The sequence below is a fragment of the Bombina bombina genome, chromosome 9 (genome assembly GCF_027579735.1).
Source record: "Bombina bombina isolate aBomBom1 chromosome 9, aBomBom1.pri, whole genome shotgun sequence".
In the NCBI taxonomy this organism is placed as follows: domain Eukaryota; kingdom Metazoa; phylum Chordata; class Amphibia; order Anura; family Bombinatoridae; genus Bombina; species Bombina bombina.
Window position 1 is genome coordinate 123,151,285 of NC_069507.1, and position 17,446 is coordinate 123,168,730.

The following is a 17,446-nucleotide window of genomic DNA, read 5'->3' on the forward strand; positions in this document are numbered from 1 at the left end:
CCTAAACACAACCTCACTAAACAGCCATATTGATTATTTGTTCTCTTTCCAAATAAAAAACCGTTAAGCTGCCTCTCCCAGTATTTCTGATATATGCTGCAATAAGTCCTTTGCTGCATTAAGCCCAGTACTATGTCAATGAAATAAATAAACACAGGATTTTCAGTAATACCCTTTGTTTACAGGTCTACTGCTTACCCCTTCCCTTGCAGGGAAAAAAATGTCAGCCATTTCTGATATACCAAGTCTCCTCAGAAATAAAGGACTGAACATACCTCAATGCTGCTTGTAGCATGAAACCGTTCTCCACACTGAAGATTTCTCTTGTACTACCTTCAGAAGCTCTGTGGGAACCAACATGGATCTTAGTTACATCTGCTAAGATCATCAACCTCAGGACAGAATTCTTCTTCCATATCTTCCCTTAGGATAATAATAATCACCGGTACCATTTAACATAAAAAACTTCTTGATTGAAGAAACTAAAACTAACAGCTCACTTTACCTCTTCCTAGTACTAACACAGGCAAAGAGAATGACTGGGGGTGGAGGGAAGGGAAGAGCTATATATACAGCTCTGCTGTAGTGCTCTTTGCCACTTCCTGTTAGCAGGAGGATAATATCCCACAAGTAAGGATGAAATCCGTGGACTCGTCGTATCTTGTAGAAGAAAAGGAATTAGCCATTATAAGAGCTGTTATCCTATCCTGGGTTTCATTCAAAGAAGTTTCTGTCCTGAAAGCATCAGACAACACATCAAATCAATATGCCACCGCAGTAGTGACGGTAGCAATGCACACCGCTGTCTGCCATAGCAAGCCCTGGTATAACCCTATATGGTATTAGAAACTCCCCTGCCCTCTTCTTGTAGGAAATAATCCATTGAGAAAAATAAAAAGTTAATTTTAGCAGAGCCAACCTCCATCAAAGGAGGAAAATAACTACTGTGAATGTAGGGGAAGTGGGAGGGATATTCAATGCTTTGCTTGGGGAGTCGTTGCCTTCTCCTGGTTGCCAGATAAAGATGAATTTGTGGACTCTCACTGCCATTAGAAAGAAATCCTGGATTTTAGTGCAGGTGAGTAAAGGATGCTGCATTCAATTCTCTAGTCAGCCTGTTGTACTAAATTTAAAGAAATTGTATCCCCATTTTTGGAAAAGTTTTAAAAGTGCCTTAAAACTGCGATAGAAATTATGTGGTGTATAAAAGATTATAGATGTGCTGTGGTCTATAAGACTATGAACCATGTGTGCTAAATAGCACAAGGGCTTAGAAGGTGCATAGAACGTATCCGTCAGCACCTTTGTCTACTGTGATTACCTCAGCTGCAGACAACTGCTTCCAGTAACAGGCCCATCTCAGGCAGAGCAAGCACAGTGCCAAGGATCTCACAAAAAACTCACATACAAACAAAAGCAGATAAATCCAAATTTCAACTGGTGAAAGCTGTGGAAAAAACAAGTAGCAGCATAATGTAGACCAGGGACTGACAGATTAATCCGCATTTCAACTGGAGGCCTGTGACATTTCCACAACAGGAAAATATTTTTCACTGGCTGACTGAAACTCATATCCTTCCCCTCTGTGCTTCATAGAGACTCTAAGGGGGAAATGGATATCAAGTCAGTCAGAGAACTCCTAGAATCATTGAGTAGATCACTTCACAACTCACATCACTCCTTCCTTGAGGCACAAATTTGACTGAGAGATTCATGGAGAATAGGAGGAATTTAAGCTCTAGTATGTAACTAAGCAAAATCAGCTCTCAACATACTACCAGGCTGGCAGGTCCCCTCAAAAGCTCGCAGTCATCCAAAACCCACATAGGTGTAAATTTAGCTCTTTTGCCAGTTACTGAAGAAGTTTCTGCCCTTATACTGTCCTCTCACCTCACTACCTGTCCCCTCGATCCCATACCCTCACAGCTACTCCCCCCTCCCACTCTTCTACCCTTACCCCTATACTCACATTTTCAATCTCTCCCTCATCTCTAAAACATGCACTGGTCACACCTATCCTCAAAAAACCTTCTCTCGATCCAACCCCCCTTTATCCAACTACCGCCCTATTTCCCTACTCCCTCTTGCCTCAAAATTGCCTTGGCTCTCTAAGATAGAATACGCCGGTAGTGTCGGAGTCTTCCAGGGTAGCTAGAAAACCTTCACAAGTTACAAATGTAGGAAATCAAGTTAAAATTAACTGAAGGCAACCTCAGGATCAGATAAAGGTATTATCCCATCTGAGTTTTAGAATTCCCCCTCATATACTACCGAAGTAACCTCCTCATTCATATACAGGGAGAAAAATTCAGAATATTGAATGAATATATGTCCTTTTGTACTTCTTTTCTACAGTATGGGCAAACAGACAATGCATGAAATGCAAGGTAACTCCTGGTGGAGTATGAAAGGAAGCACAGGACACTGCATGTAGGCTATAAATTAATTGGGACACATTAGGAGAAATTAATGGCATAACTTGAACATCTTCAATAAACTCCTAAACAGCATGTGCCTTAGAGAGAGTAAATCAGAAAAAAACTATTTGTATAAGCACATTGACATCAACACATAGAACCAAATAGACAATAGTAGGACCCCTTGTTTCCTTCTGATTCACAAGGGAAGAGTTAAACACAAAAACATGTTACATTTTGTAAAGAAAAAATTAACACATAAAAAAACGGTCCTGTGTCTTTAAATTTTAAAATGTAACTTTATATTTTACCGTGCAGAAGAAAGTTAACTTGGTATACAATATCTACACCTCAGCCTAATCCTGCTGAGGTGACCATCTCACAGAAACCAAGTACCTCTCCAACTTTACTTTTTTTTATTAAAACGTAGCTACACATAAAGAAAAAACATAATTTATGCTTACCTGATAAATTCCTTTCTTCTGTAGTGTGATCAGTCCACGGGTCATCATTACTTCTGGGATATTACTCCTCCCCAACAGGAAGTGCAAGAGGATTCACCCAGCAGAGCTGCATATAGCTCCTCCCCTCTACGTCACTCCCAGTCATTCGACCAAGGACCAACGAGAAAGGAAAAGCCAAGGGTGAAGTGGTGACTGGAGTATAAATTAAAAAATATTTACCTGCCTTAAAAACAGGGCGGGCCGTGGACTGATCACACTACAGAAGAAAGGAATTTATCAGGTAAGCATAAATTATGTTTTCTTCTGTTAAGTGTGATCAGTCCACGGGTCATCATTACTTCTGGGATACCAATACCAAAGCAAAAGTACACGGATGACGGGAGGGATAGGCAGGCTCTTTATACAGAAGGAACCACTGCCTGAAGAACCTTTCTCCCAAAAATAGCCTCCGATGAAGCAAAAGTGTCAAATTTGTAAAATTTGGAAAAAGTATGAAGCGAAGACCAAGTTGCAGCCTTGCAAATCTGCTCAACAGAGGCCTCATTCTTGAAGGCCCAAGTGGAAGCCACAGCTCTAGTAGAATGAGCTGTAATTCTTTCAGGAGGCTGCTGTCCAGCAGTCTCATAAGCTAAACGAATTATGCTACGAAGCCAAAAGGAAAGAGAGGTAGCAGAAGCTTTTTGACCTCTCCTCTGCCCAGAGTAAACGACAAACAGAGAAGACGTTTGTCGAAATTCCTTAGTTGCCTGTAAGTAAAATTTTAGAGCACGGACTACATCCAGGTTGTGCAGTAGACGTTCCTTCTTCGAAGAAGGATTTGGGCACAAAGAAGGAACAACAATCTCTTGATTGATATTCCTGTTAGTAACTACCTTAGGTAAGAACCCAGGTTTAGTACGCAGAACTACCTTATCCGAATGAAAAATCAAATAAGGAGAATCACAATGTAAGGCTGATAATTCAGAGACTCTTCGAGCCGAGGAAATAGCCATTAAAAATAGAACTTTCCAAGATAACAACTTTATATCAATGGAATGAAGGGGTTCAAACGGAACGCCCTGTAAAACATTAAGAACCAGGTTTAAACTCCATGGTGGAGCAACAGTTTTAAACACAGGCTTAATCCTGGCCAAAGCCTGACAAAAAGCCTGGACGTCAGGAACTTCTGACAGACGTTTGTGTAATAGAATGGACAGAGCTGAGATCTGTCCCTTTAATGAACTAGCAGATAAACCCTTTTCTAAACCTTCTTGTAGAAAAGACAATATCCTAGGAATCCTAACCTTACTCCAAGAGTAACCTTTGGATTCACACCAATATAGGTATTTACGCCATATCTTATGGTAAATCTTTCTGGTAACAGGTTTCCTAGCCTGTATTAAGGTATCAATAACTGACTCAGAAAACCCACGTCTTGATAAAATCAAGCGTTCAATTTCCAAGCAGTCAGCTTCAGAGAAGTTAGATTTTGGTGTTTGAAGGGACCCTGTATCAGAAGGTCCTGATTCAGAGGTAGAGACCAAGGTGGACAGGATGACATGTCCACCAGGTCTGCATACCAAGTCCTGCGTGGCCACGCAGGTGCTATTAGAATCACTGATGCTCTCTCTTGTTTGATTCTGGCAATCAATCGAGGAAGCATCGGGAAGGGTGGAAACACGTAAGCCATCCTGAAGTCCCAAGGTGCTGTCAGGGCATCTATCAGGACTGCTCCTGGATCCCTGGATCTGGACCCGTAACGAGGAAGCTTGGCGTTCTGTCGAGACGCCATGAGATCTATCTCTGGTTTGCCCCAACGTTGAAGTATTTGGGCAAAGACCTCCGGATGGAGTTCCCACTCCCCCGGATGAAAAGTCTGACGACTTAAGAAATCCGCCTCCCAGTTCTCCACTCCCGGGATGTGGATTGCTGACAGGTGGCAAGAGTGAGACTCTGCCCAGCGAATTATCTTTGATACTTCCATCATAGCTAGGGAGCTTCTTGTCCCTCCCTGATGGTTGATGTAAGCTACAGTCGTGATGTTGTCCGACTGAAACCTGATGAACCCCCGAGTTGTCAACTGGGGCCAAGCCAGGAGGGCATTGAGAACTGCTCTCAATTCCAGAATGTTTATTGGCAGGAGACTCTCCTCCTGACTCCATTGTCCCTGAGCCTTCAGAGAATTCCAGACGGCACCCCAACCTAGAAGGCTGGCGTCTGTTGTTACAATTGTCCAGTCTGGTCTGCTGAATGGCATCCCCCTGGACAGATGTGGCCGAGAAAGCCACCATAGAAGAGAATTTCTGGTCTCTTGATCCAGATTCAGAGAAGGGGATAAGTCTGAGTAATCCCCATTCCACTGACTTAGCATGCACAGTTGCAGTGGTCTGAGGTGTAAGCGTGCAAAGGGTACTATGTCCATTGCCGCTACCATTAAGCCGATTACCTCCATGCATTGAGCCACTGACGGGTGTTGAATGGAATGAAGGGTTCCCAGGAAGGGAACTCTTGTGAGTGGAACGAGTGAACTTTTCTTTTCGTTCACTTTCCATCCATGTGACCTTAGAAATGCCAGTACTAACTCTGTATGAGACTTGGCAGTTTGAAAGCTTGAAGCTTGTATCAGAATGTCGTCTAGGTATGGAGCTACCGAGATTCCCCGCGGTCTTAGAACCGCCAGAAGAGCACCCAGAACCTTTGTGAAGATTCTTGGAGCTGTAGCCAATCCGAATGGAAGAGCCACAAATTGGTAATGCCTGTCTAGGAAGGCAAACCTTAGGTACCGGTAATGATCTTTGTGAATCGGTATGTGAAGGTAAGCATCTTTTAAATCTACAGTGGTCATGTACTGACCCTCTTGGATCATAGGTAAAATTGTCCGAATAGTCTCCATCTTGAACGATGGAACTCTTAGAAATTTGTTTAGGATCTTTAAGTCCAGGATTGGTCTGAAAGTTCCCTCTTTTTTGGGAACCACAAACAGATTTGAGTAAAAACCCTGTCCCTGTTCCGATCGTGGAACTGGATGGATTACTCCCATTAACAAGAGCTCTTGTACGCAGCGTAGAAACGCCTCTTTCTTTGTCTGGATTGTTGACAACCTTGACAGATGAAATCTCTCTCTTGGAGGAGAGTATTTGAAGTCCATAAGGTATCCCTGAGATATTATCTCTAGCGCCCAGGGATCCTGGACATCTCTTGCCCAAGCCTGGACATCTCTTGCCCAAGCCTGGGCGAAGAGAGAAAGTCTGCCCCCCACTAGATCCGATCCCGGATCGGGGGCCCTCAATTCATGCTGTTTTAGGGGCAGCAGCAGGTTTCCTGGTCTGCTTGCCCTTGTTCCAGGACTGGTTAGGTTTCCAGCCTTGTCTGTAGCGAGCAACAGCTCCTTCCTGTTTTGGTGCAGAGGAAGTTGATGCTGCTCCTGCTTTGAAATTACGAAAGGAACGAAAATTAGACTGTCTAGCCTTAGCTTTGGCTTTGTCCTGAGGCAGGGCATGGCCTTTACCTCCTGTAATGTCAGCGATAATCTCTTTCAACCCGGGCCCGAATAAGGTCTGCCCTTTGAAAGGTATATTAAGCAATTTAGACTTAGAAGTAACATCAGCTGACCAGGATTTTAGCCACAGCGCCCTGCGTGCCTGAATGGCGAATCCTGAATTCTTCGCCGTAAGTTTAGTAAGATGTACTACGGCCTCCGAAATGAATGAATTAGCTAGTTTAAGGACTCTAAGCCTGTCCGTAATGTCGTCCAGAGTAGCTGAACTAATGTTCTCTTCCAGAGACTCAATCCAGAATGCCGCTGCAGCCGTGATCGGCGCAATGCATGCAAGGGGTTGCAATATAAAACCTTGTTGAACAAACATTTTTTTAAGGTAACCCTCTAATTTTTTATCCATTGGATCTGAAAAAGCACAGCTATCCTCCACCGGGATAGTGGTACGCTTAGCTAAAGTAGAAACTGCTCCCTCCACCTTAGGGACCGTTTGCCATAAGTCCCGTGTGGTGGCGTCTATTGGAAACATTTTTCTAAATATCGGAGGGGGTGAGAACGGCACACCAGGTCTATCCCACTCCTTAGTAACAATTTCAGTAAGTCTCTTAGGTATAGGAAAAACCTCAGTACTCGCCGGTACCGCAAAATATTTATCCAACCTACACATTTTCTCTGGTATTGCAACTGTGTTACAATCATTCAGAGCCGCTAACACCTCCCCTAGTAATACACGGAGGTTTTCCAGTTTAAATTTAAAATTTGAGATATCTGAATCCAGTCTGTTTGGATCAGAACCGTCACCCACAGAATGAAGTTCTCCGTCCTCATGCTCTGCCACCTGTGACGCAGTGTCTGACATGGCCCTAATATTATCAGCGCACTCTGTTCTCACCCCAGAGTGATCACGCTTACCTCTTAGTTCTGGTAATTTAGCCAAAACTTCAGTCATAACAGTAGCCATATCCTGTAATGTGATTTGTAATGGCCGCCCAGATGTACTCGGCGCTACAATATCACGCACCTCCCGAGCGGGAGATGCAGGTACTGACACGTGAGGCGAGTTAGTCGGCATAACTCTCCCCTCGTTGTTTGGTGAAATTTGTTCAATTTGTACAGATTGACTTTTATTTAAAGTAGCATCAATACAGTTAGTACATAAATTTCTATTGGGCTCCACTTTGGCATTGCAACAAATGACACAGGTATCATCCTCTGAATCAGACATGTTTAACACACTAGCAAATAAACTTGCAACTTGGAAATACAATTCAATTAGAATAATATTAAAACGTACTGTGCCTTTAAGAAGCACAGAAGATCTATGACAGTTGAAAATTAATAAATTGAAACAGTTATAGCCTCAATCCTTGTAAACAACACAACTTTAGCAAAGGTTTAATCCCATTAGCAAAGATAACAAATTCTGAAAGCAGGAAACAAATTACAGAATAAACGTTTTTTATCTCAGTCAAACTATAATTCTCACAGCTCTGCTGAGAGAAATTACCTCCCTCAAAATAAGTTTTGAAGACCCCTGAGCTCTGTAGAGATGAACCGGATCATGCAGGGAATACAATGAGTTGCTGACTGAAATATTTGATGCAGTAAAAGCGCCAAAAAAACGGCCCCTCCCCCTCACACACAGCAGTGAGGGAGAACAGAAACTAACAGAAAAACAGATTAAGCAACTGCCAAGTGGAAAAATAGTGCCCAAACATTTATTCACTCAGTACCTCAGTAAATGAAAACGATTTTACATTCCAGCAAAAACGTTAAACATAATCTCTAGTTATTAAACAGCTTTATGTATTTCTTACAGTGTAATTCTAGTGAAGTACCATTCCCCAGAATACTGAAGTGTAAAGTATACATACATGACATTATATCGGTATGGCAGGATTTTCTCATCAATTCCATTGTCAGAAAATAAAAACTGCTACATACCTCTATGCAGATTCATCTGCCCGCTGTCCCCTGATCTGAAGTTTACCTCTCCTCAGATGGCCGAGAAACAGCAATATGATCTTAACTACTCCGGCTAAAATCATAACTAAAACTCTGGTAGATTCTTCTTCAAACTCTGCCAGAGAGATAATAACACACTCCGGTGCTATTTTAAAATAACAAACTTTTGATTGAAGATATAAAACTAAGTATAATCACCATAGTCCTCTCACACATCCTATCTAGTCGTTGGGTGCAAGAGAATGACTGGGAGTGACGTAGAGGGGAGGAGCTATATGCAGCTCTGCTGGGTGAATCCTCTTGCACTTCCTGTTGGGGAGGAGTAATATCCCAGAAGTAATGATGACCCGTGGACTGATCACACTTAACAGAAGAAAAGTTAATAGCTTCACATTTATTTATAAATGAATCCGGAACGCAGCTGTGACGCTGTCCGGTCCCTGAGACAAGAGTAAAGACTGAGCTTGCTTGCCGAAATTAATATGGATATCGCAGCCCAAAGACGGCGCCAAACGTAGCTCCGTCCCTCTAGGGCATAATAGCATCACACTACCGGTCGGCGTTTTCAGAAAAATAAACATAACAGAGTGCGCAGCTCAAAGCGGGGCGAAACAAGCTCCTCCCATCGTAGGCGTGACAATTACCAAACTCCCGGTCACCATTATTACAGTGTGAAAAAAATTAAGCCACTGGTAGATAACAACCTCTTGCTAAGCCTGAGGTAAAATAGTGCCACCGCATGATAGAGATGCTCTGCAGTCAGAATCAGTTAGCCCAAATATGTCCACCAGACGTTTGAGACTAACAGAAACTCTAGTTACCAAACCATCACCTCCTACTGAGCACCTTACTCAGTCCTAGTGATTAAGCCCTTCTAGCCCCAGTGCCTGCTTCCAACTTGCTGTCACAGGGTCCCCTCCCTTAAGAATAGGAGTTATGATCCCACTTTGTCAAATAAAGTGCTCTACTTCTGATATCCTCTTCCCAGACCCAGAATAAAAAGTCAGCACTTACCTTTAAAATGACAGCAGGACAGTCCAGCAGGTTTAAGAGGTCCTCTCCCTCCCATAGCCCTGTGGAAAATGATAAAGCCTGAGTTAAGTTTGCTTAGGCCATCAGGATAAGGGCAGCATAAATGTATGGGAGGCGCAGTGAGAATTATCTCCCACAGGTTCCCATTGCTCTAAAGCCACCAAAAGCTCTACTTTAGAGACTGATATGGACTACGGTTACACCCTTGAACAAAGCAGCACAATCTTGCACTACTTTAAAAATAATAAACTCTTGATTGAAGAATCTAATCTAACACCTCACTTTACCTCTTCCTATCACTAACGTAGGCAAAGAGAATGACTGGAGTAGGAGGGAAGGGAGGAGCTATTTAACAGCTCTGCTGTGGTGCTCTTTGCCTCCTCCTACTGACCAGGAGGTGAATATCACATTAGTAATTGAGATGATCCGTGGACTCATCATGTCTTAAAAAAGAAAAATCAGTGTGACTAAGACCTTATGCAGGGAGCATAGCTTAGATAAGCTGGAGGAGGCATGGAAACTTCCCAGCGACATCCAGAACCTAGTACACACCAATACTCTAATAAGAGAATTACATGGGTCTTAGAAACTCCCCTGCCCTCTTCTTGTAGGAAAAAATCAATTGAGAACAATAAAAAGTTAATTTTAGCAGAGCCAACCTCCATCAAAGGAGAAAAATAACTACTGTGAACGTAGGGGAAGTGGGAGGGATATTCAATGCTTTGCTTGGGGAGTCGTTACCTTCTACTGGTGGCCAGATAAAGATAAAGATGAATTTGTGGACTCTCACTGCCATTAGAAAGAAATCCTGGATTTTAGTGCAGGTGAGTAAAGGATGCTGCATTCAATTCTCCAGTCAGCCTGTTGTACTAAATTTAAAGAAACTGTATCCCCATTTTTGGAAAAGTTTCAAAAGTGCCTTAAAACTGCAATAGAAATTATGTGGTGTATAAAAGATTATAGATGTGCTGTGGTCTATAAGACTATGAACCATGTGTACTAATAGCACAAGGGCTTAGAAGGTGCATAGAACGTATCCGTCAGCACCTTTGTCTACTGTGATTACCTCAGCTGCAGACAACTGCTTCCAGTAACAGGCCCATCTCAGGCAGAGCAAGCACAGTGCCAAGGATCTCACAAAAAACTCACATACAAACAAAAGCAGATAAATCCAAATTTCAACTGGTGAAAGCTGTGGAAAAAACAAGTAGCAGCATAATGTAGACCAGGGACTGACAGATTAATCCGCATTTCACCTGGAGGCCTGTGACATTTCCACACCAGGAAAATATTTTTCACTGGCTGACTGAAACTCATATCCTTCCCCTCTGTGCTTCATAGAGACTCTAAGGGGGAAATGGATATAAAGTCAGTTAGAGAACTCCTAGAATCAATGAGTAGATCACTTCAGAACTCGCATCACTCCATCCTTGAGGCACAAATTTGACTGAGAGATTCATGGAGAATAGGAGGAATTTAAGCTCTAGTATGTAACTAAACAAAATCAGCTCTCAACATACTACCAGGCTGGCAGGTCCCCTCAAAAGCTTGCAATCATCCAAAACCCACATAGGTGTAAATTTATCTCTTTTGACAGTTACTGAAGAAGTTTCTGCCCTTATACTGTCCTCTCACCTCACTACCTGTCCCCTCGATCCCATACCCTCTCACAGCTACACCCCCCTCCCACTCTTCTACCCTTATCCCTATACTCACATACATTTTCAATCTCTCCCTCATCTCTAAAACATGCACTGGTCACACCTATCCTCAAAAAACCTTCTCTCGATCCAACCCCCCTTTATCCAACTAGCGCCCTATTTCCCTACTCCCTCTTGCCTCAAAATTTCTTGAAAAGGACTAACCCATTTCCTTAAATTAAACTCCCTACTTGACCCACTGCAATCTGGATTTCGCCCCGCTCCACAGAGACAGCAATCATTTAGGTTACCAAGGACCTACTTACAGCAAAATCGAAAGGCCACTTATCTCTGCTTATCCTCAATCTGTCTGCAGCCTTTGATACTGTTGACCACCCTCTTTTGATCCAAGCCCTCCTTCGGCATTTGCAACACAGCCCTCTCCTGGTTCTTTTCTTCCAAAACCCCCAACCCCCATTTTTCTATAACTGTTGATAAAGCCATCATTACCCCTACCCTGCATGCCCGATGTCTTGGGATCACACTTGACTCTCACTACACATATTCAGTTATTGGCCACATTCTGCTGCTTTCACCTTAAAAACAAATCTAAAAATAGACATTTCCTTACACAAGACAACTAAGATTTTAATTCACTCTCTCTTCCTTCCCCACCTCGACTACTGCTACTCCATCCTCTCTACTCTCCCTTGCTGCCGCCTAGCTCCTTTACAATCCATAAAGAATGCCTCTGCCAGTAAGTAAGATGAGTCTGGTAGTACCAGGCCCAGAGGCAGAATTTTTTTCCACTTTCTGCGATGAGATTTTTTTAGTGAAAATTTTTCTGCAGACAATTTTTAAATAAAATTAAATTTTAAATTAGGCAGTTACACTAAAGCACCAGTTCAATTGCAATGTGTTGGTAAACTAAAGAATAAAAACATTTTTAATGTTTTATAATATAGTGCAGTAGTTGAAAATTGCATTGTAAATTAGCTGCAGACAAACTAAATTATAAAATGTCTCTTGAATAAATTTGTTTCCTTTTCTCTTGGTCTAACAAAGAAATGTAGTGATAAAAAGGTGCAATGCTCATAAGAACGTCTTACATTCAGAACAAACAGCTTTGCAGATTGGGAAAGCCTAGGGGGAGTGTTTGAAAAAAGCCAGTTCATAATCAAAGCACTGCTGCTTTACAGTGCTACTGCATATTTGACTGTTAACTTCAAACAGCACTTTCTCTTGATGCACTGGAACACTTAAACAGTGCAGCCAGAACACAGCTGTTTGTAGAGTAGAGCTGCAACGTTAAAGCACTAAGTCTACCAGTTCCTGCATGGGTTCTGTTCTTTCTGCAGGCATGCTGCATTTTCTGCGATGACATCTCAGATCACTGTATGTTCTGCCTTGGGGGTACCAGGCTCATCTTACTTACACGTCGCTCTTCATCTGCTGCACCTCTCTGCCAATCAATTCACAGGCTTCATCTTTCCTCCAGGAATAAACACAAAATTCTCACTCTGACAAACAAGGCCCTCAACTGCACTGCTCCCCCCTATATCTCAGACCTTGCCTCAAGACACTCTTCCACCCACCCCCTTCGCTCTGCTCATGACCGCCTACTCTCCTCCTCTCTTGTTACCTTCTCACATTTCTGTCCAAAGAATTTCTCCAGACTGGCTCTTACCTTGTGAAACTCTGTGCCTCGCTGCACAAGATTCTCTAGTTGTGAAAAGCTTTAAGCGCTCCCTAAAGATTCTACTGTTCAGGGATGCATACAACCTACACCAACCTTTTCTAACCCAGCTTCTCTCCTCCTTTGCTACCCCTTGAGCCCCACTTAAGCATGTACGCCTATGTGAGTGTTTGCAAATCACCTTCATAAGAGCTGACTACAACAGTGCAACTCTCGGCAGGGCCCTCTACCGATTTGATCCTTATAAATGTTACCTTGTATACCACACCTATGTACATAGCGCTGCGGAATCCGTTGCCGCTCTACAAATAACTAATAATAATAATATGGGTGTTTTTTCCTCCTCCTAATGGCCTGGATTATAATTCCCACATGTGATGTCTTTTGGACTCTCACCATCTGATGAAAGATGTACTCTATTAATTTCACTTTAATTGTAAACAGATTTTACAGTTTTCCTGCAAAAAATATTTATAAGATATTTAACTGTAAAACCTTTAAAGTGGCTATAGACGTTTTACCTGATAGTGCAGGGGTTGGCTTTGTACACCATTGTCCAGAACCTTAAGGCCAATCTGGTTCTCTGAAATCTCTGGGCGTAAAAATGGGGGTGATACCAAGGGTACAGACTTTGTGTGAATGCTCCTCAGATACCTATGACGAAAAAACACAAACATCTTTTTTTCAGAGAAAGCAACACAGTCTCAAGAAAATAAAAAAATAGTACATATTTACTTGTTTTTTTCTATATACTGGTTTATAACCCTAAGCAGTACTCATCACTAAAAGGTGCACATCAAATAGAGGGCCAAAGCCTGAAACATCGCTTAAGAGTTTAATTTCTAGTTATCTTGGGTCACCTAAGAAGCAGTTACCAACAAATATTTACTTAATAGAAAACATGGGCAGGCAGAAACTCTTGAGAGCAGGAAGTGGTCCCTTGGTGGGTGGGACTGAAAAAGCTTATTCTGTATCCCTAGCAAACATACAATGTCCAGCACCCAACAGTCCTGGACGGACTGAACCCATTTCCTCTGAAACAGAGAAAGTCTGCCCCGCCCACACGACCTGGTCCCAGGTAGGGGGCTAACCCATCATGCTGACTTGTTATCCTTGGAAGCTTTCTTGGGCTGTTTGTTCTTGTTTCACCCCTGGGTGGGTTTGCAAGTAGCCCTGAGGGACTTAGGCACTTCTGAGCTCCTCTGACTCCCGTTCGGATGAAAGGAACAAACACATCCAGCCGAACTACCCTTAGGTTTAGATTTCTTGCCCTGCGGTAGGAAAGCACTCTTTCCAACTTTGACTGTGCCTATAATAGAGTCTAAACCCGGACCGAACAGGGACTTGCCCTTGAAGGGCAAGGATTATAGTCTAGTCTTAGACACATTAGCCGCTGACCACGACTTAAGCCACAAGGCTCCCCTGGCCAAAACCGCAAACCTAGAATTTTTAGCATCGATATGAATAATTTGCAGAATGGCATCGCTGATGAAGGCATTTCCTAGCCTCAGGGATTGTATGTATTCCTGGATCTCCTCCAGAAAAGTTTCCACAGTAATCAGATCTTGGAGGTCCCCATGACCACAGCTATTCCAACTGCTGGTTGAAACAGGGCAACCGACTGGAACAACACCCTTCTTAGGTATCCCTCAAGTTTTTTGTCTAAAGGACCATTAAAAGAATTACTATCCTCAAGCGGAAGAGTAGTGCGCTTGGCCAATGTGGATATAGCTCCATCAACCTTAGGGACACTGTTCCAAACCTCTGCACGGGCAGATGGAACAGGAAACAATCTCTAAAATGCCGTCAGAGGGGCAAAAGGGATCCCTGGCTTCTCCCATTATTTGGAGATAGTCCCTGCAATAACCGGGGGTACAGGAAAAACTTTAGGGTCCCTAGGCCTAAATACTGATTCAAGTCCCGGAACCTGGAACCCCCAGGGTAGATAGAACCCTCTTAAGCAGGAGCCTAAGTTGCTCCACCTGTAACCTACTCGTACCCTCCTCAGAGTTCTCTACTGACTCTCCGTCAGAAGAGTCAGAGGAAGGAAATTCTATTTCAGAGCTAACTAAGGGTTTGTCTTCGCACCTGGGCTCTGTACTGGACAGCAATGTTTAACCTTTCTCTTCACTGATACTGGTCTAGTATTAAGGGCAACAGACACAGCTGCCTGTATACGGGCTGTGAAATAATCGGGTAACAGGGCCACCCCAGCTGGGGTCGTGACGCACTATACTCTGGAGCTACTATGGTTGTATTTATAGGCTGTTGGACAGGGATGAATGCATCAGCTGAGATCTGAGAAGCCGCAGCAGGGAATGCCGGAGACAGGTCATGCGGGAGCTCCTTATCGGTCTGTCCGCTTGGGCCTCCTGAATAAGATGTCAGGATATATGTTAGGCAACAATTGCATAGTTGTGCCAAAGGGTTCATTGTAATTATTTTGCAAAGCACACATTTATTTTTGTCAATGGAATTTACTGAGGAAGATTCCTCTAGACTCTCTATTAGTCATCATAATATTGTGGTGTGTAATGACAATTAAGGTAACAATTGTGAACTTTGCATCAGGGTACCAGGTTCAAAATTCACTAAACAATTGTTCCCCTTTAACCCTACTATATAGAGTAGGTTAAAAACCTTGTCAAAAATATAAAAGGTGTATCGGGGGGGGGGGGGGATTTCTTAATTGAAAAAGGCCTGGTGTTTTAATTACAGGTATAAAATCTCTAAGCTATGTCACCAAACTGTCTAGAGGACAGAAAAACATAATTTATGTAAGAACTTACCTGATTAATTCATTTCTTTCATATTGGCAAGAGTCCATGAGCTAGTGACGTATGGGATATACATTCCTACCAGGAGGGGCAAAGTTTCCCAAACCTCAAAATGCCTATAAATACACCCCTCACCACACCCACAATTCAGTTTAACGAATAGCCAAGAAGTGGGGTGATAAGAAAGGCGCGAAAGCATCAAACAAGGAATTGGAATAATTGTGCTTTATACAAAAAAATAATAACCACCACAAAAAAGGGTGGGCCTCATGGACTCTTGCCAATATGAAAGAAATTAATTTATCAGGTAAATTCTTACATAAATTATGTTTTCTTTCATGTAATTGGCAAGAGTCCATGAGCTAGTGACGTATGGGATAGCACATACCCAAGATGTGGAACATCCACGCAAGAGTCACTAGAGAGGGAGGGATAAAATAAAGACAGCCAATTCCGCTGAAAAAAACAATCCACAACCCAAATCAAAAAGTTTTAATCTTTATAATGAAAAAAACTGAAATTATAAGCAGAAGAATCAAACTGAAACAGCTGCCTGAAGAACTTTTCTACCAAAAACTGCTTCTGAAGAAGAAAAAACATCAAAATGGTAGAATTTAGTAAAAGTATGCAAAGAAGACCAAGTTGCTGCTTTGCAAATCTGATCAACAGAAGCTTCATTCTTAAAAGCCCAGGAAGTAGAAACTGACCTAGTAGAATGAGCCGTAATCCTTTGAGGCGGGGATTTACCCAAACCAGAAAAGATAACAAATAGACTAGAGGTCTTTCTGAAATCTTTAGTAGCTTCAACATAATATTTCAAAGCTCTTACTACATCCAAAGAATGTAAAGATCTCTCCAGAGAATTCTTAGGATTAGGACACAATGAAGGGACAACAATTTCTCTACTAATGTTGTTAGAATTCACAACTTTAGGTACAAAATTTAAATGAAGTCCGCAAAACCGCCTTATCCTGATGAAAAATCAGAAAAGGAGACTCACAAGAAAGAGCAAATAACTCAGAAACTCTTTTAGCAGAAGAGATGGCCAAAAGGAACAAGACTTTCCAAGAATGTAATTTAATGTCCAGAGAATGCATAGGCTCAAACGGAGGAGCTTGTAAAGCCCTCAAAACCAAAGACTCTAAGGAGGAGAGATTGACTTAATGACAGGCTTGATACGAACCAAAGCCTGTACAAAACAATGAATATCAGGAAGATTAGCAATTTTTTCTGTGAAACAGAACAGAAAGAGCAGAGATTTGTCCTTTCAAGGAACTTGCAGACAAACCCTTATCCAAACCATCCTGAAGAAACTGTAAAATTCTAGGAATTCTAAAAGAATGCCAAGAGAATTTATGAGAAGAACACCAAGAAATGTAAGTCTTCCAAACTCGGTAATAAATTTTTCTAGACACAGATTTACGAGCCTGTAACATAGTATTAATCACTGAGTCAGAGAAACCTCTACGACTAAGTATTAAGCGTTCAATTTCCATACCTTCAAATTTAATGATTTGAGATCCTGATGGAAAAATGGGCCTTGAGATAGAAGGTCTGGCCTTAACGGAAGTGTCCAAAGTTGGCAACTGGCCATCTGAACAAGATCCGCATACCAAAACCTGTGTGGCCATGCTGGAGCCACCAGCAGTACAAACGAACGTTCCATTATGATTTTGGAAATCACTTTTGGAAGAAGAACTAGAGGCGGAAAGATATAAGCTGGTTGATAATTCCAAGGAAGTGACAACGCATCCACCGCTTCCGCCTAAGGATCCCTGGATCTGGACAGATACGTGGGAAGTTTCCTGTTTAAATGAGAAGCCATCAGATCTATTTCTGGAAGTCCCCATATCTGAACAATCTGAAGAAATACCTCTGGATGAAGAGATCATTCGCTCGGATTGTAACGTCTGGCGACTGAGATAATCCGCTTCCCAATTGTCTATACCTGGGACGTGAACCGCAGAGATTAGACAGGAG

At 42.4% G+C, this 17,446-nt stretch overlaps 1 protein-coding gene across 1 annotated transcript in view; it reads right to left on the reverse strand.

Moving 5' to 3' along the window:
• ZDHHC5 (zinc finger DHHC-type palmitoyltransferase 5) overlaps positions 1–17,446 on the reverse strand; it is a 652,209-nt gene that overhangs the window by 286,751 nt on the left and 348,012 nt on the right. The window contains exon 8 of the mRNA XM_053692339.1: positions 13,211–13,343. Coding sequence (XP_053548314.1) covers positions 13,211–13,343 — 133 coding nt within the window. The remainder of the gene's footprint in view (positions 1–13,210; positions 13,344–17,446) is intronic.